The 20,160-nt window shown below is 42.8% G+C and overlaps 1 protein-coding gene across 3 annotated transcripts in view; it reads left to right on the top strand.

Moving 5' to 3' along the window:
• The first annotated feature begins 1,857 nt into the window (after positions 1-1,857).
• LOC111269805 (neural cell adhesion molecule 1) overlaps positions 1,858-20,160 on the top strand; it is a 76,080-nt gene continuing 57,777 nt past the window's right edge. Inside the window, exons 1-4 of one of the 3 annotated variants that reach the window (XM_022849644.2) lie at positions 1,858-2,290; positions 3,367-3,577; positions 8,955-10,665; positions 19,985-20,050. In XM_022849644.2, the coding sequence (XP_022705379.1) occupies positions 10,608-10,665; positions 19,985-20,050 (124 nt within the window). In that variant the 5' untranslated portion in view covers positions 1,858-2,290; positions 3,367-3,577; positions 8,955-10,607. The remainder of the gene's footprint in view (positions 2,291-3,366; positions 3,578-8,954; positions 10,666-19,984; positions 20,051-20,160) is intronic. The other 2 variants (XM_086972234.1, XM_086972235.1) reach the window with 2 other exon arrangements.

Genomic DNA, 20,160 nt, shown 5'->3' with positions numbered 1-20,160 from the left:
GCGCATCGCTTGAACTTATCGGTAAATTTACGTAAGCATCTGTATCATCATATACGTATAATTTAGCGTAAAACGAGGTGCGGCAGGTAAAACTGAAGCTGTTTTTAGTCCGGGAGTAAGCTTTTACATATGTATGAGAGAACAGCCTTAGTTATGTGATGTTTAACTTGATTATTCGATTACTCGAGCACGTTTTGATATGACACATATTTGAGACTTACATACAAGTGAAAAAAAAATTACATATTTAATTCCCAAAATGTTTCGCAGCTGTAACCTGTTTGTCCAAACTAAAAATAAGATATTTTACCTTTACGGTACATCTGGCACTGCTGTCATTATTGCTTCAGACAACTGGCGCGTCACAGTACAAAACGAAGAATGCTTACGTCTGCTTTTCAATCAAGATCATTACGTGTACGATCATTTTAGTAGGCGAACATGTTGCCACTATGTTATTACAGATTGATACTGCGATAGATGCGATATAAGGTAGGATAGAGATCCGAAATCGGACTTTTACACAAGAGTTCACTTTATGCTGGAAACAGCCGTGAGCCACCTGAAGCAACAATATTTAACGGCAGCAGCACTAGCAACAGCATCCGATCAAAAACTCGAAACGTATATCCAACCAATTCTAAACCACGCTTTATAGCAAGATTTACTTCATTATATATATATATATATACCATTAATCATCTACCCACTTCACCATTACTAAAGTAGCTAGCCAAGCATAAATTGACGCGTGGAAATGACAACATTCGCATGTTAAAAGTTATTTTTACTCATTGCAGGCTGATCCTCTTCATGGGCTCGCCAAACCCGAATTCGCCTATGCAAGTGTTGCAGATAAAAAAGGTCTCATTCCTATACAGTTACGGCGTATGTCCTCTCAGGCCGTCTATTTTGCGCGCTTCCTGCCTCGACTGTGCATGATTGGGTTGGCAGTTAGTCATCCTCACGTGTTTTACACACATTCACGTCTACGGCGTGATTTGTCCATTGCTGACGAACGTTTTTGAATGAGTTACTACCGTACCTTGTGACACGCTCAAGGTCTTGCAATAGCTGCCTCAGGTCCTGTACGGGTAAAGTGTGTTGAACATTTAACAACGTAGAATCTCAATGAGCACATACCAAAGTTGTTTACCCTACCAGACACAACAGTGCATATATATAGAAGATTTGTGTGCAGAAACAATGTGTTTAGATGGTTCGTTAAAGGCATCCAGTGTACCACAAACTATCGATACCGAAAAAAATGGATGGAAAAAGCAATTTAGTTTGATACAATCAGAAGGGGCGTGGAGTTCGTTTGAAACGCTGTTTATAAAACTACTTTGTAGGTAGGTTTGACCAAGGTAGGAAGACAAAGAGATAATTGAACGCTGATGTTGCACATATTCATATTTGATCAGCTATGAATAGGTGCCGTAGATAGTAAGCGATCAATCAATCATTATCAAATGTAACAACTATAGCATAAGAAAAAAATATGTTCACAGATGAATAACTGACCACGTGCTAGATCCTGCTAGAAGAAACCTACACTAAGTGATTTCCGTACAAGACGCGTACAAGCCATCTACAGATAAATCCCATACAGTTAACCAGGAAGCGACTTACTGCGCTTCTATTACCTACCAATGGCGCACCGGCTGTTTCATGGATTCTATGTACTCGCACTGTAGGGCTTGTTATCAGCAGCTAGCTGCGTAATAAAGAACAAATCCGGAAAATGTGGCGGAAGATAGAGATATTAATGCATCAGCTAATATTCCACTAGCCTTCTCTCCAGTTTTGCCAACTAAACTTTATCATAAGGCACCGCCCCTTAAGAGTGAGATAAGCTGTGCAACGCGGCCTCTTGTGGCCATTCGAAATACATCACGGTACTATTCAGTTCACACCGATCACTAATGGATAAAGGAAGCGCAATCCCTCAGCAGAATACTGAATACAACATCTCCCAGCATTCAAAATGGACGTAGGACGCAGCAACATGGCATTATCCGATGAAGCAATCACGATGAAGAACGCAGGCCCCGATGGAAATCGGTTGCGTAAAGCAGGATGCGCGGAAATCCGCGCTAATGACGCTATCCAGCCGTGTTCATTAACTGAGTTGCGTTAACCCGTTTTGTGTTTTGGTGTTTGTCGTTGAAAAAGGAACGTTAAATGGCCGGGTCGCAACTTCGAGCCCTATCTACCTGCCAAGGGATAGTTGTGTCTTTATAGAGTAGTAATTGTTATCGTCATTGTTTGTGTTTTTCAACACTAAGATGTGAGTATATCCTGGGTTAAATTTAAAGAATAGAAAATTTTCAGTATAAAATAGCATAGATATACTGAGCTGTTTTCGAGAATTACAAACAGAGCTTTTAAGACGCTGCCATTCATCAGAAGACGATGACCGACTGAAACATCACAGCATTTTTCACGTAATTAGAATCCATATTTTTTTGTGCTCTAAAACAAGTTTAGTGGTGGAAAAAGTAGACCATTTGTTCTTGTCCCTGAGAAATCGTAACTTGACATGCATCGAAGCGTTCGCTTCAACGCTATCGTAAGGCACACTGCTAGTGGATAGACGTTTATCAGATAAGAATACGCAATTATTCGCACTAACCGTATGGGAACATGTTTATGAGGTCAGCCAGTACCTAACAACTGTAACCAACTGAGGAAAGGATAGTGCAGACATTTGACTAGAAATCCTAAAACTGAGGTACATGTACAATATCTATAGGCGCCGTTTCAAAGGGTTTCTAATCTAGCTTTTGTTTCGTACCCAACACATTACAGACTTCTTCACCCACATAGTTAATTCAATGTCGTGGTTGGTTTTTGGTCACAGAAGCATATCTATAGTAATATACGTAACTGCCTTAAAATAATGCTCTATGCTTTTTTGTGTCGATTTTACATAGATATTAATCAAATTCCTTTATTCACTTCTCATATACTTTAAATATATAATAACTTGGTACACGAAGCCTTATCCTATCCTATATATATATATGATGGCTAACGCTAATGTCATTGGATGGTTTTTCCAATAGTCGATTCAAAGCGTTACTTATTTAGAACCTACCAGTGGTTGCAATAAACATCATAAACCATGACTCAACCATTTTTTGGCTAGTTACTGAGACAAGTTAGCCGATGATTAAACTTGTGAGCAGCGAGAAGCACCATACAGATCACAAAATTTTTATACGTTGCATAGGTCATGGTGAAATTCGTGCCCTGCATAGCTGGTCACTTCCTTTCCAGGTTTCGTCCGTCACGATTCGCATTTAGTAGAATACGAAATCAACTTCTGCGAGTTTTTGATTCTATTTTACCGGGCTTTCTTAGGGTGCTGGAGTTGATAACTGGTTGAAACGACTACAGAAGCCCTCGGGGAACAGTTGGGACGTCGCCAAGAGATAGATAGGCCTGTTACGGATTGTCCGGTGCAATCTCAAGACCGTTTTTGAAGAACGAGGCCGCTGTTAATTGAAGATTCTGCACTTTACGTAATATGCTGGGCGAAATTTTAGCAGCCATAAAAGATCAGCAATTTTAGGTAAGCGGATCAGTGAACATATGTCAGCAATAGGTTCGAGAGATAAAGCGTACCATAAGCCACAACTCTTCTACCTCACCTGAATTTCAGTGCCTAGGTGTCTGTTGGGTTAATGGTCAGTCCTGATTCCGAGACGACCAAATGTAACCTCGCTGTAGCCTTTTGCGTATAGAAGCGACTGCTTTTCTAAATAGTGATACCGCAAGCTTGGCGAGAACATACGGTGAAGGATAAGCAATCTAAAACAGCTCTGCTAAAGGGGTCTGGAAATATGCCGATCCGAAGCGGGACACTTTCCAATTACTCCAAAAAATGGACCGTAAAAGAAGTCTCTGTATTCATTTCTAAAACGTTCTTCGCCATAACTGGTTCATGATTCAATCTTACGTATAACTGATTTATTATCCAGTTCTTCTAAACCACCGTAATTACACGTAATGACAGCTTTGACGTAAGTAGCCCTCATGTCAACAAGGCTGGAACTGGAATGACCATAAAATTGACAGGGTGAACGAGGTTCCTCCCAGTCAACAAATAACTACCCTCTCGTGACACGTATTCTCACAACGGCAATTTCCCCACACCGTCTCTCTCTAAAATTGACTTCACTGTCACGTTCGTGAAGATTACGAGGAACAATTCAAGAACAACTGCTTGCTGGATTTATGTAGTACTTTTTTTTTGAAAGGAAACATTCATTAAAAGATATACGATCACCTTAAGTGTGTACAAAAATGCAGTGACTCACAGAGGTAGACCCTTGATTTTTTAAAATGTTTGTACTAGCTTCGTTGGTACTGACACTCGCAGTACTTCTTTGCTGCAGTCTATCGATAGAAGCATACTTCCTGATTAAAATTTTCGGGTTTAAATCTAAGACGTTGGCTGTGGGGTGCGGGTTTTTGACGTGTGTCTTTCAGATAGACTAGTCAAAACATACTACACAGTAATTTGTTTAGAGTCTAGCTGTCACAGTTACGTTTTCATAGTGATTTCCTCTTGCTGTGCAACGTTGGACCTTCTATAGGTCAACCTCGGACATTTTTACTTCGATTTTATAGTATTCAATGTACCTCATTAACAAAAAATTCATAAGAAACTAATGTTACCTATTTGCGCTCAGTGAAATAAACATTTGTAGCATATATATATATATATATATATATATATATATATATATATATATGTAGAAGTTATTCAACCATTCTTTTGAAATTTCAACAGCGATGCCAACACTAGCCCCGTCCGTAAAAACACATAGCCGATTCTCTATACTTCATTACATACACGAATATTTTCTGTTTGTATATTAATATCATTGGTCAAATGCTAGGTCATCGATACCATTTTTTTAATATTACTGCAGCAAGGCATCTATTGTATATATATGTATGTACATACATATCTGTATACGATGCGATTTCGTTTCGCTTTATAACGATACCGGTGATGGGATTAGCACACCTGCATAAATAGCCTGTCAGGATTGTTGTTTACGGTGCCGTCTACGAGATCTGTAGCCTCGTTAAAACTTCCCCCATCATCGGAGCTGAGCTGTGAACGGAATCGTGAATCTGCCCTATTACTGCTCGTTGCTGCTGGCAATGGCGCTACTGTATTGCCCTGATCGTGTCTGTGTCCCGAACAGGACATCAGATAATTTCTTTGCCTATATCTTTTTTATATAACGGACAGCCAAGATCCTTCGCTCATTACGAACATAGAGCAACCATTGAGTTCCTGTGATTCGTCTAAGAAAAAAAGTAATCCAGAGACGAAAGGTAGCCGAAAAAAGAAATGCTGTTTTAGAAAAAAATTACATAAATAAAACTAATCAACGATAATTATGCAGGAAGAAAGAAACCGATAAAAGGGTTGGAGGTTAAAAATCGTTCGTTTTACATAAGCATCTAGTACGTCATCGAATCGTGTTTTTGCTGCGCCTTTAACGAATTTGTGATTCATAGTTATTCTATCGAAATGCATCTTTGTATTGGATGAATAGAGGCATAGGGAACAGAGAAGACACGCGGACCTACCATTGCCCTGATCAACTTCGATCATCCACTGTCGAGCTACCCATGGGGGCCGCTTGAGACCGCAGCTTCGCAACCTACCTCACAACTTCTAGTCTCCCTAGCTTGAATCTCCAACTGCATATGCTGGTCGTTTCGCTAACTGGCCAGGTAGAACTTCGCGTCATCAAATGAATGCGCAATCCCTTGACTTTGGCACAAATTCAAGCAATGCTGGCTGTACATGGCTCAACGATACTGTTCTAGTTCTTATTTTGACTACATACATCGTGGTTATTGGGTTGATTGTTTTCATAATGGCCAGTAGCGTTTTCTTGTCTCATTTGCTTGCTTAGATACGCTTGTGTACACGTGCTGACTATCTTGCTTTGCTCACCTCAGAATAAGCTGGTGCCTCTCTGCCACCAACAGCGGTGTAATGTAAAAGCAGACCTTTTTGTGCGAGCGACGCGCGAACGAACGAAGAAACGAACGGTCGACAACCAACATGTCTACGATCCACCTCTGTGGTAGTGATTCTTCAGCAGCTACTGCAGCCGTTAGTCTAATAGCAGGCCACAGGCTTTTCTTCGCCCTCCGAAGATGACGATGACGGCCTTCTGTTCGGTAGCACTTCTGCGTAAGCATCAAGCATCAGCAGCATCCACAACATTAGCAGACGGCAGTAGGAGCGTTTCGCCATCATCAGCCGGCCGAAACATGAATACCTACGCGTATAGGAACGTGTTACTGTGGTTGTTGTTGAGGTGGATGTTGTTATTATTGTTGTTGTTGTTGTTGTTGTTGCTGCTGCTGCTGCTGCTGTTGCTGTTGTTGTTGTTGCCGTTGTTGTTGTTGATGCTGCTGCTGCTGCTGCTGTTGTTGTTGTTGTTGGCTACGGTTGCGCTCGACGCTCGCTTCATGTTGTTTTCCTTGCCCCCTCTTGGTGAGTCTATCACCTACCGGATGATCATTCGCCTTCTTATGGGACGTCTCAAGTGGCCCCTTCGAATGGCAGAAATACCAGTGGCAGACACAACGACAGTAGCAGAACGAGGCCACTGCTGAGAATATATGTTTTATATACGTGTGTATAGACCCTTATTGTCTGTACACTGTTCGTCCGAGTTTGTGAGCGAATCGTTCTGATGGTTGTAGTAGATGTGCCACTCCTGGTATGGGCGATCCTTCCGCCATCTATGGAGCACGCAAATCAAGTGTCCACAGCAAAGCTGTCCCCATGATGCAGTGTTGGTCTCAACTTGTCTGCGTCTCCTACCCTATAAACGCACCAGAAGTACCAATTAGGACTGGTGAATCGTGTAAGCGTGAATAGAGAGTTCATTCTGTGGAGGGAAATTTAAAGAAGGACAAGATCTAGAACCACTTAGATGAAGATGGGAAACCCCTGCCCAATTCGTGCAAACGAAGACGAGTTAAAAGACCTAAACCCATCATCCATGCTTGGTGGCCAAGTCTGCAGAGAGAAACATCATCGCACAGTCGAAGAGAATGAGATAACAGAAACTGATGGAAGACCGGCCATAACAATAACAACGACCGTTCGCAGCCATCGGCAACGTTACCTGGATTGGGTCATCTCAAACCCATTGTTGCGGATAGACCTGAGAGACTGGCCATGAGAAAGCCTGCCATGATAGGAAATACGATAGAAAAGGAAGATGGTAGTGGGTAACTGTAAGAAAGATTATGGTTTTGGTACTTTTGGGGCTTTGAAGGTCTTGATGATGACGATCATATCATTCTCGAGGCTTCCCGAACTTAGCTTCGTTTTTCTTTTTTTTTGATGACCTTCGAACCGGCGCTGTATTATCATTTGAGTTGTATTGTAACTACCTTTCTCGCGACGACATGGCCGGGGATTTTCCTAAATCTAAATTTCTTATGCCAAGTCGTAGTCATGCCAGCTTACTGGTGCTACCTATGCGGTGCTTACGAATTGTAGAATCTACGATACATTTGTTCAAATTTGTTGATAGTCTGCGAACGATACGGGTGTTTTTTTTTACTTTTAAACTCCATATATACCCCGTATAGATGTTCTTCGAGTTATTACTTTAACTCGTAGAAGTACGACTGTTACTTCGCCTTTGATTTCAAATTTATAAAAACACAGTTGAAAAAAAAATTACACATTCCGTGTGCCTTCACTTCATCAGAATTATCTAGTTCGCCCAAATCAAATTTCAACCTTTCAGCCTCTTGTTTGTACATTTTTAATGGCTTTACAATCATAAAGAAAGAATGGTATTCTATAACTTGAAGAGGCAAGCTATATTTTTGAAATTGCGCGCTTGTTTTATAACTGAGATCATTTTCACCCAGGCATCTCAAATCCCTTGTAATGTATATTGCAGCGAAGTTTGGTTAATCCGATTTAATAAAATATGGGCCTCTGTTCTCTAGCTAGTTACCAATGAAGCAATTAAAAGCTTTTGCTTAAAATTAGATTCAAACATCTACCGCTTGTAAGATTGGTCCTACTGGGTGTGAAAATTATTGCTTTTGTTACTAGTTATTGTTTAAAGCAACACACAACATTCAAATCAAGTACCTAAAAATATCAATAAATTATAGAAATACTTGTTATAGTTACGGAAAATTGAATTTTCGATGAAAAAAATTGTATTAGAAGCGTCTCTCAGAAAATGTGAATCTGAGGGGATTTGGTGACCATCCTAGAACGGGCGGTTCAGCCTAATTTGCCGCACGGATATGCAGGCCTAATGGCGTCTGCCCTGTACAATTTTCAGCAAAGAGCACTCACTCGAAACTCAGATTGGGCATTGAATTAGCAAGACAGTACGCCAGTGAAGTGTCGAGCTAAACGTGCAACCGGAACACGAAATTTATGAAGGCATTAAAACAGAGCATTCTCCTTTAATATTATTGGAAATCCTATACATTCGTAACGGAATGTTTCGCCCACGTGTCGCCTGCCCCCGCCTTCCTCTAATTTTGCTCTTTAAGGTGCTTTGACGCCTCAGCTCCGCCTTTAGCATTTCCTTTGTTTCACTTAGTGAGATCTGTGGGGTTGCCTTTGCTCAGTACTCCAGCGAGAAATATGTAGATCTCTTGGAAATCCTTTAAAGGCCTTCCGTCTACGAGACCCTCCTACTCGCTCCGAATAATCGCGTTTCATCTTTGTTTCGTTTTGTTATTTTTTTTACCTGCTCTACCTTAGGTATAGTACGATTCCTGAAACCGCGACCGAGGGTTCTTCTTTAAGCCGAACACCAAATAATCTCAGCAACTAAGCCATATCCAATAAAACCAATGGTGAACCGCGTGGAGTGCTAACCACCAACATTTACTTCTTGAATTATGACTCTAAATTACAGCCGTATCGAAGATCAACGAACTGCTTGCACACAACCGCAACGATGGGATCGTTTACAGAAGACACCATGTTACAAATCGAATACACTTGGATTCACATAGAACGGACAACGATAGTATAACAGCCCTATGGCAAAAAAAAACATACGCAGAGCGGCCAGGACTACATTAATGTAGAAAGTTTCACTGCTCCGTTATTCTCTTCCTTTTCGTGAGTGTCATCTTTTTATAACTATTATTCAGGCCGTTGTCGGATTTTTTGCCAACTCGAACGACGAATTCCACAACAATATCGCTGCCGTCTTGTGGTACCGTCTCCATATACAAGCTCTTCGTTCGTGCGATTTTTCGCAGGAGCTAAAATTGACGCATTCCAAACGACATCGCTAGCAGAATAACCTCCGAGTGACAGCGACCAAGCAGATCGATCGGGATACGAACACTTTGGTTTTAGTCAAAAAGCCAGGAAGCGAATCACCTGAATCTTTCTAGTGCAGGCCTCATTACTGTACCTTTTAGCTTTTTCGTTCGCCTCCTGCATCTCTTGCGCTTTTTCTAAATATGCAAGGACGAAATGCTGCCACTATCAGAGCAGTCTAGCTTACACACATCAGCACACAGCAAGCTCATCCCCAAAGCAAAATTCCGCGCGCTTCACAGCATCAGCAGCAGCCGCAGTAGCAACAACAACAATAACAACCTCGGCAGCAATAACAGAAGCAACAGAAACAGCATCAGAAGCAAGACCAACAGCATCCCCTACACAGCAAGTGCCACAGACCAGCACTCATATCAACAGTGGCAGGTTGATACCGCCTGTACTAACTTGCTGTACCTGTAGCGTTTCTCTTCGATTTTTCATCCTCTTCGGCAGCTTCGAGCTACTCAGTCCGCTTCTCGACTGTTGCTAGTTCTGATGCTGCTGCCGCCGCAGCTGCCGCTGGTGCTAGAGCTGCCGCAGTCACGACGACATCGCTTCAGCAAAGTGAGGCGGGTCGCCGCTGCTTTCAGCCGGTTCCCTTTCTCTGAGCATGCCAGGCGCCAGATCGCGCTGTGCCGTCGACAGGGGTGGACGTCCGCTGCTGTGAAGCAGACATTAACTACGAAGAGAATACGATTGAATCACCCACAACGAGGAATAGGCTGTACAGCCTGGCAGAACAAGCATTGTTTATCAACAGTATCATGTTAGGTTGCTGGATCAGTAGGTCATTATGAATAACAACCTGTTGCTCCTGAGCACCTGACTATCTAAATGGCCCAAGATCGACAAGGGTAACTAACGCTTATACAACAACGCCTTGGATTTGATTTGGTGCGATTATCGTTCAATTGGGATTTTACGTTCAAGTTAGAGAGTGCTTTGGAGGGGTCATTACTGGAGTGTGCCTTGTGTGTAAAGTACGTTTAGAGATTATATCGAGTGGATTGTTCGTAAATTTTGGTTTATCGTGTTTGTTATCCAACGCGTTGGTAAAGCCACTGTGCCCTTCCGCCAAAGGATTTCAAAGAAGGATTCGCTCCTACTAAGGAGAATGTGGTGCTAAGGATACACTCCCTATTTTGGAATCGTTCATCGGCGAAGAGTCGAGACACTTACGGTGGAGCCACGAAACAACCCGACGGAGCGGAGAATCCGTCGAGACACGTCGAAGATGTTAATACTAGCGTTGGGCACCGTGCTTTACGCCACCCTAGCTGTCACTTCACCAGGTAACGCTCAAAGTTGTCAGAGATTCGATCATCGTTATATTTTCATAGAATTATTTGATGATGCCCACAAAGAGGCAAAAAAAAAAGCAAACGAGCAGGCTCTTCCGCATGCCAGCCTTGATAAATTAATAAAAATAACCTGTTACGTAGACAGTTTATTTACGGACAGACACGACGTGGGCGCACAAAAAATCATACTTTACCCTATAATTAGCAGTATATTACATCTACTCTCTTAGGTTGGCTCTCTACCGTTAAGTTGCCTCCCAGCAGAAAACGAACCGTCCTTTCTCTACCTATGCCCGGATTAGAATCTAGACCACAACGTGTCCCTAAGATTAGGGGGCAAATATATACGCCACTAAGCTGTCGCGGCGTTTTCATTTACTAAGAGATATATATAGAACTTGTAACACCCGGTGCAGTACTCTACAAGTTCAGTGTAAGATTAGGGCTCCATTAACCAATAAATTACGTACAATTGCTTCGTTTTTCCATATTTTAATCCTTAAGGCCGAGAGCGAGTTTCAAACCCTACTCGACGCGGACCTGTTTAAAATATTGGAAAAATTGTCATTGCTTTTAAAATACGTCATTTGCATTATCATGTCACGTCATAAGCGGATGCGCTTAGGTACCGCTTCCTTTCGAAATGCCTATTAGGTCCAGACAGAGAGTGAACGGCAGACAGGCATACATTTCAATACGAGCAAGTCCCCAACGGTATCTTGGCGATGTCCAGCCAGTGGCTTCCTGAGACCTACTTTGCAAAAATAAAGGAGAAATAAGCAATACGATACGTGACGCGTATCGTTGTTCGTTTTATTTCTTACAAAAATCCTTGCAGACGCGTTATCCACTTATCCACCATGTATGAGAGCACGTAGCATTGAGTTACTTCACGAAGCAATAGCATTCAAAAATCTGTATCACATTCAGTCATCGTTATTGCGGCGCCAAGTTTCGGTTAACTCATCTCGCCCGCTGGCCACCATTTGCTTGTCTGTCTGTCACCCCTCACTATCAGCTTCACGGAAATTGACGGTTACATGCCTAATATATGATCAGTCTGTGCATCGTCCGATTGACATTCAATATATATTTATAGATAGTACGTTTCGTCTGTTTTCGATTGTATCAAGGAACAAAATTTTACCGCTGTAGCTATTGTATTGCGCCACGAGCGACTAGTCAGTAGCGATTAGAGAAACGTTTTATACATTTTGGTCCTGCCGGTCGATGATATTATATACGACGGCCTCGTTTTTGCCACCAGAGATTATTATGGGTTAATCGGCGTCAACTGTTGTTGGACGCTACCAATGAATGGTTCGTAATTTCATTAATGCACACATTCTGTACATTCTATGACGTTACGCCACTACCAAGAACACTTATTACCATCCAACGTCGACGATGTCTGCATGCGAGAAACTTGTATCGTGTTTGACTGCCGCTGGTCATATTCAGTTAACTGTTGCTAAATATATTTTACCAGCGCACATTTATCTAAACGTGTAAAAGACTTTGCATACGTTCGTAGTGACTTTTAGCCAGGCTGTACACAGACTGTACCGGTCACGTATGCACGCACATCTTTCTAGCTTTTGGGCCAACTTGACTGTCTCATGCTACAAGCCTCGCTTCTCAACCTGTCGTTACCATGGAACATACAATTGCCCCTGGCTCAAGGGCTTACACTGTGCGACAGGTGTGATTAAATCCAGAACAGGAAACTATTTCACATACCGTTCCAGTACGTCGTTCGCTGGCTGGCGACTGAATGTTATGAACGCGCCAACTGTAAAATCTGACTGCACTGCTAAGCTAAATATAGCGGAGCGGCATTTATCGCGATGAGCTACGTTGGTATATACTATGTCCGTCGTTACACTAGCGACTCCTGACGGCTGACGTTTTCTGCGCGCGCCTCGATACGTTCTTCGTCGAAAGATTTGTCGCCAGCTGCTAGCCAACCGACAAACAGCTAGAACTGGCTTCTAACAACTGTTTGTTGAAAAAATTTTTCGAAACAAGTACGAGTACTGCTATTATTATAGTGTCCACAGCAGTAAAGTTGACGATGACTAGACAGCGAAAGCCCTCTCATAGTTACACTGGACTGTTATTGCTTGCTATATCTTCACAGTAAGCGCTTCATCACTGGGTGCGTTCTGAAGCCTACGTAGTCGCCGGTGGTCTGGCTGTTACTAACGTTCGATCATATTATAGAGTAAATCTGTTAGCAATCTCCGATCGCCAAGTAGAATTTTGAGTTATCCTTGGAAGACCGCAGATTAGATGGATACGTCCGTTCGTTTTCAATCACTTTTAGTGATGCGGCACACGAACTGAGATGCCTATCCTAAACTTTTCGATCCCGCCACATCTGCATGCGGTCACGGTGATGACGATGACGATGAGTGAGAAGGATGGTGCGTTCACTGGAAGTGGTTCTGAAAGCGGTAGCGCAAAGTTTTCCATAATGTCTAGCTCAACTTAACGCGGAATAACGTGCAAGCAACTTTCTCGATGGTAGCCTTTACCCGTGGGTAGCGTAATATTGGCATCTGTCGTTGTTTGCCATTCGACTGTCCTCTCAATCATCGCTTTTCCATAGCAATAGGCGGAACGGAGACACAACCTCACTCATTCGAGACGCGACGAACCAACAGATCAACTATAAAGTAGTCGTTTTCGTACCACAGTTGCTCGGAAAATATGTACATACATTATAGGTATTGACTGATAATTTTTTTTTTGTAAGGCGTTTCATTTTTGTAGTGTTTTTAATGATAGTACAGTAGATAAGTAGATCGTGTCTATCGTTGCGAAATACTTGTTGTATGTAGATGCTCCGCATATAGTAATGAAACTGTGTGTGTATACATAGATAGATAGATGTATTATCACAGAATGAAAGATATATATGTCACAGCGAGAACCATTCACGGTTACCGCGAATCATCGGCTTCGATTCTATCGGATGTTACGTAATTTACGAATAGGCAGTAGCTAGAATATGTACCTTACGTTTGAACAGCGAGCGGTATTTAAGTTGAACGCTTTCATTGTTTGAAAAGTCATCATTGAACCCATTTTAAACGACGATAAAATGAAGCGTCTGTGAAAACAAATCAGGAATGGAAACGAAGTCGTTTAATGTAGTTTGAGCAAAGTTGTTGAACGCGAAAATCTTTGCTTTTTAGTGTTTACTTGATCGGAGTGGGTTCACTCCTGTCTACTGCCGTTGGCAGATATAGTAGTGATCTGATTGTCTTTCATTACATAAAATTTAGGGTCTCGCTAACAGTTTCGAGGACCCGAACCAGCGTTAGTGTTATCATCGCTCGCTATATAAATAAACGAAAGCGAGGAAGCTGGATCATATTCAGACTTACCCGACCAAGCGTTCATTAAGGAATTATTAATTATATAGGAGATCGCTTGAAATTCGAGAATGACCAAGCGCATTGTAAAGGACACTAATCGAAAGTAATATCACTGATCTGTATAGGTGTACAAACTGATAATAAGCATTGATATGTTGATGACTCGGTGCAATAGCCAGAGAAAACCTATCGCACGATAGGGCGGCATTTCGCAGGGTACCTCGCTCCGTGAGCAAGCACCTCACAGAGCATTTCACGATTTTCTCGGAGCCGTCCCGTTTTGGCGCACCTTCTAGCAGCACCCCTTCCTGCTTGCTCGAACGAAGATTAATGAGCGTCGAATAGCTCCAAGTATGCTCTTCTGACGTTTTGAAATTAGTCTTTGCGATTGGTTAAAGTTTGAGGCAGCCAACACGACTAGCGGTTCCACTAGCTATCATGCGTTTAGCATTATAGATAGAGAGAAAGGGCAAAACAGGATCGACTTAAATAGCACTTACGAGTAGTTTACACATCATCTTAATAGTTCTCATTTCTTTTTGTGGCCTGGACCTAGAGAGTTACAAGATGAAGGCACTAGCTGCCCCCACCAGCGAAATGCTCTTTCACTGGAACCTACCCGGCAAAGACTTAGAAACAGGAGTGGCGCCCGAAAGCGAGCTAAAGAATAGGAAAGCTGTTTCTGTACTAACAGGCATCTGCTGCTATCGTTTTCGAGGGTTTGTGACTTCGCAGTGCCTCGTGGCTGGCCGTTTACACACCCCATCAGATGAACGACGCTTTAGGCTGAGCAAGAGGGTAGAATCAATCGTGAACCGAAAACAACTGAACGAGCCGGTTCATGTCGCCATTCCTGTTCGACGTATGGTGAAAAGCTCGAGATATACTGGACCTTTTCGTCCCAGAGACTTCAATGGTGGTGACAATAACTACTGACCAAAACTCCTGAGTAGTCCGGAGGACCATGGCTTGTAGCGTCGTTTAGAGGCCAACCTCTACTTTGAACCAACAATTTTCAATACTTACGCCGCATAAAGCAGCGCCTATGTAGAAGTTAGTTCCCATTGTTGTATACACTAGACATCTAGATCGATCGCGCTGGTTAAGGCTTGTACGATACGGCTGACGTGTTTTCGGGGCACCAGCCTCTGTTAACAACGTTCGTTGAGATCAGGTGAGACCAAAGCAGCTTCGGTTGAAGCTTGCGGTGTCGCTTGTATTTGTGTTGCCCTGAAGGGCAGAACAATCGAAGCAGTCAGCCCAGAAGCGTCCTTCCCCTACTAGACGCTTCTGCCGTGCCTCATACCATATGTTCGCTTAGCGTTTAGTGCCTGTTACGGCACTTCAGAGTGAAAGAGTTCCAAGTGTTCAGGGCATTTGGACGGTGTACGGCGCCACCATAGACCGTATCATATGCCTTGTGGTTTCTCTTTCATAATCTCCTCTTTTACACACTTTTATTCTATTATATTTTGAGGCGCTGAAGTGTTTGAAAAGCTCTGCAGTCTCAGTTCTCCGCTTGGCTGGTTACAAGCATGACATTGATCTCTCTTCTCCAAAATGATTTATCTTACTAAGCACGTGCGCTTTTCAGAAGCTTTCGGCGCAACCAGGGCAGATCGACGTGGTAAAAGAAAGGGCAGATGCGAACTTCGTTTGCTTCGCTGAAGTTGCTTAACGAACTCTCCGACTCCTGCCGTTTCCTTCGACTCCTGTCGTTTCCTTCGAAATCATTAAGCTGCTACTGGTTACTGTAACTTCTGCTACCTTTAATATCAATATTTGTTCATACCGCCGAACGGCCAAACGCGCCTCATCAATGGAGTGTCAAGTTATGATATCTTCCCGCCAACAATTAGGCGATTTGATGATTTTCCCTTAAATAGGCACATTTGTTGTTGTTAAGCCGGCTGCCGCCATTTGCGGTGCCGCGTTGTGTGCACCTCTGCTCATTTTGTTTATAAACGACACCACTTTCACCGATAGCTACCTGCATCTCAGTTATAGTTAATAACGTTAATAGCAAATAACGTTTACGATAATCTAAAGAATCGCGTCGGTCGTGTTACAGCTGTTGTCGTTGGTATCGGGGAATGCGGCTTATGGTAAAAATGCGGACCAGTCGTTTCTGGGTTGGGCTCGTTGGACGCCAGCTCAACCTGCTCATTGGCTGACTGGCCTACTAATAGGCCATCCAGCAAAACCAGAGAGCTATTAGCCAGCCATATAACTCGTCCAGTCTGGCTGGCTTGGAGCTAATGACGTAAGATAATTTTTATAATGTACTGATAATGAGTAGTCTGGTGGGGCAGAGTAACTGGCGCGAAAGATTAACATGAGAAGATGGAATAGGGGTGAAGATCAAACTGTTTTTTTATTGTCCTTTTGCTGAGCTGTGTAATAGTCAACGCAGCAGTACTAGAGTCGCGGTCATCTGCATCTAGTTTTGCTGAAGGGCAACTAGCTGTTGATCATGATAATGAGGAAAGATGTGCGAAAAAGGCAAAAGATAAACTGAACGAAAATGAACATTGGACGTCGTACCAGGACACTCCTTTGCCCTCGGAACCGACAGCTAGGACGAAAGGTGAAACAGCGATAAGAACAGCGGTGCTGCGCTAATATAATGTGGAAGCGAGGGCAAATTATGGACGCAGGAGAAGACCACACAAGCAAGCCATAACAACTGATTTAAGTCTAATACTGCATGCTTGTATAATATAGGTCACGTAGTGAGAGCTACAGGGAGAACTTCTAGTGAGATGACTGAGACTCCTAAAAACTACGCTGGAAAGAGACCTCCCTATATTCATCTCATTTCATATAGCACATGCGACGTTTAGTGTCTCCCAAAATTATTAAGAAGCGATTATACATTTACTTAGCTACTGACATCATTGACAAGTGATAAAGACGCTTGTACAACTTACCCAGCTACTGCTTTTGCTGAAGATAGCGTAATCTGTCCCCGCCCCACTAATTATTTGTTGGTTTAATGTTACCCGTTTATTTATAGATATGTATATACTAACGGGTTCGCATTCATGTCGCCGTTGAACGGTTCGTAGCCAGTTATCAATCATTACAATAGGTTGTCTAGGGACTGGCACTTTAGCCGCAAGAGTTTTTATGTCCGCTTCAGAAGTCCCTGATTTGCTATTGGGCTACTGCCACGCTGACGGCTAAATTTGTCGCCATTACTTTGTTTCCCTAGGAAGAAGTTGTTTCCAGCGTTGCGGCGATAAACAATACCTTCGTCTTGGGCGATTCTGTATTGCTTTTATTACTATACCAGTGGAAAGCATGGTTTGAGAGCGTAACTGATCACGTTTGTGATTGTTACAGTAAATGGGTCCAATCATTTTTCTCTGTACTACCATAATTAGAACTATTGCGGCCAAAAAGGGAATAGCTATTGTTGCGTGTCTCGTCTTGTATAGACAGTCACGACACTGGTTCTAGTCAACACGCATGTGTTTGAACTGTATCGGTAATAATCATCCGTATGTCTAAGCCTTTATCGCCATTACCAATTGCTAAATACTCAAGCTCAACTGAACTTGTCGTGTGGCCTAGTTGACATAAAATGCTAAGGCGCTGGGATGCAATGCCTGTTTATTCCCTTGCTTTCTCTTATTTTGCAATTGTTTGTCGCAATTCGATAACAATTGTGCTCGTCGGGATTGACGTAAGGTTAGATTTGGGGCGTTTGGTCAACGGCTGTGACTACCCGCTGGCCGGAGCGCTCGAGAAGCTTACGAGCGATCAGTGGACAGAAGAGCAGACTTCACCGTCACCGTAGTAGAAGTCGCGTGCTGATATCGGTGCGTACACGCTCGACTATCTGATCAAGCAGGTCGATGATGACTAGTAAACGAACCGATTTGCTGAACGTACTCTTTAAGAAAACAATATCATCAATAGCGACACCCATAGCCTTCACGATCAGCCTCTATAAGCATCATCTCGGCCATCTTACCTACTTGGACTACTTCTAATTGCGAGTTCCAATTGCCCGCACATTCGCTCGAACTTCTGTTTCCATTTCTACTGCTACAGTTGCAGCTGACGGTATCATTCGAGTGGTATCTGTCACTGTTCAGCAGGTCTCACATGCTGAGCTCTTCGTAGAACTATTGCCGCGCTACCTGTCTAATAGAATAAGATGTCAGATGTTGACATAGTGCATTGGGACGGCCATCGCCGCATTGGCTAAATATAATATGATCAGCCGCTCTGGTGGATTAATCACTATAGCACCTGCGATATAATTGAACCCAGCATTACCATACAATGCTACAGCAAGTTGACACGACGCGAAGATTGCGACGTTGTTCCATTAACAAACGCTAGTAGGAAGTTCGCTGAAACAATCTTTTCGTGGGGCGATAGGACGCGAACTGTTTGTGTCAACGGCGCGTAAATTGCTAACATCTCTGGCTGTCTGCGTTGAAGCTGTTTGTTACTGCAGCACCATCGTTGTTCCGACTCCGGAATCCTTACGCGTAAAAACGGCCAGAAAGACGACGGCTTGCCGTCGTAATTATTCTCATTCTTTTCTTCGACGCTTTCGGCACAAGCCGTCGCTTTTGTCACCCAGACATCGGTAGCCCACTTGTATGTAAGGCTTGCCTCCGGCGTCGCGCGATGTTTTGTGACCTGGCTGTGTCCTCGTCCAGGCTGACGTTGTCTTCCAGTTACAGCTAGCCCGTTAGGGCGTGGTAGCATTGTAGCCAGCTATAGGCCGGGCGAGCATGAGCGATATTTTCGAATAGAAGATCGCCTCTGATAATTCCAAATGGGGTTCGGTGCTTACGTTTGCTAGTTGTTTATGTAGTAATTATGCGTTGACCGGGACGCATGATCTGACAACGACGCCAAATGGCCAATCCTGAACGATTAGCTGTTCGTCTGTCTATCCTCTGCACCAAATTACACAGTCTACATTATGTAGTCGTAACTGTATTGTGACGATGTATATTGATATTGATGCTACTGAACGGTCTGGGTGCGGCAGTGTTCTTCGATTGTTGATAAGGGGCAGGTTCTAGCTGACGTGGTTGTATTATCGTAACTTCACTGATGGAGCTCTGATTTGAATCACACTGTTATTTCAATGATGTTTTCTACGTTTTATCGGGGTACTTCGTGGCGCGGAAAGAGTTCGAGGCGAGAAGTCGAACAACGGTTTGCGTTTTCTCAAGCGAGGACTAGCACCGAAGACTTAGGACCTCTCCTCTTCTAACAAACAAAAAAGAACACCTTTAGCTTCGGAACTGTCATGCGTGCATATATGGTTATGTTAAGTCGATTTATTTCGTTAGGGATATCGGAGAGGGAAAATATTATGTGGGTATGAAACGTATCAGAATCAGCAAATTGTGGTAGTCGTTTGTTTATAAAAAACGTACAGGCAGAGAACCAGTTTTGTATGTCCCTGTGCATATCAGTGGGGCACTTGCGATTCTCCAGTATCGTCTATGCAAAAACTTAGATTGGGCTCACTGAGCTGTTCAAGATCTGAAGCTTAGCCTGAGAAACGAACGGTAAACTCAACTTTTCAAAAGTTGAGTTAACCATTTCTTTCCTATCGCCGGTAATGGATCAGAGCAGAATCGGACAATTTCAGTGGACAGAGCTGTTCACGTTTTGGAAACTGTTAATTAAATCATATCGGTTGAAAATAACCGATATAAAATTCAACAACAACTCGGTTATCTAACAAGATCGAAGTTGTTGCGGGACATAATGTAAGTTATTGGTGGTTCGGTTGTGCTTGACGCGAACAGAGTATGTGTAGAAAAAAAAATTACAGAAAAATGCGATAGTACTGAACTGTATCATATCACTGAAAATAACATTATCAAAATCATACTAAATCAGCGTAATAGTACTCATAATTCTGTATTCGATCCGTTTGTTTTCAGGTACGTGTATAGCACGAGTTGCACGGATATTACAACGGAGGCTGTTTCGCAATATTTGTTATTTTGGTATTTTTTCCTTTTTCTTTATTTAATAGTTGTCAAAGAGTTATAGCAGGCATGGATGCGGGTCATTTCTTAGTCATCTTCAAACTATTTCGAAAACCTATACGAAACGG

This window comes from Varroa jacobsoni, unplaced genomic scaffold (genome assembly GCF_002532875.2).
Source record: "Varroa jacobsoni isolate VJ856 unplaced genomic scaffold, vjacob_1.0 scaffold_1417, whole genome shotgun sequence".
NCBI classification, from domain to species: Eukaryota; Metazoa; Arthropoda; class Arachnida; order Mesostigmata; family Varroidae; genus Varroa; species Varroa jacobsoni.
Note: the sequence above shows the minus strand (reverse complement) of the source record. Positions and strands in the feature narration are given on the sequence as shown.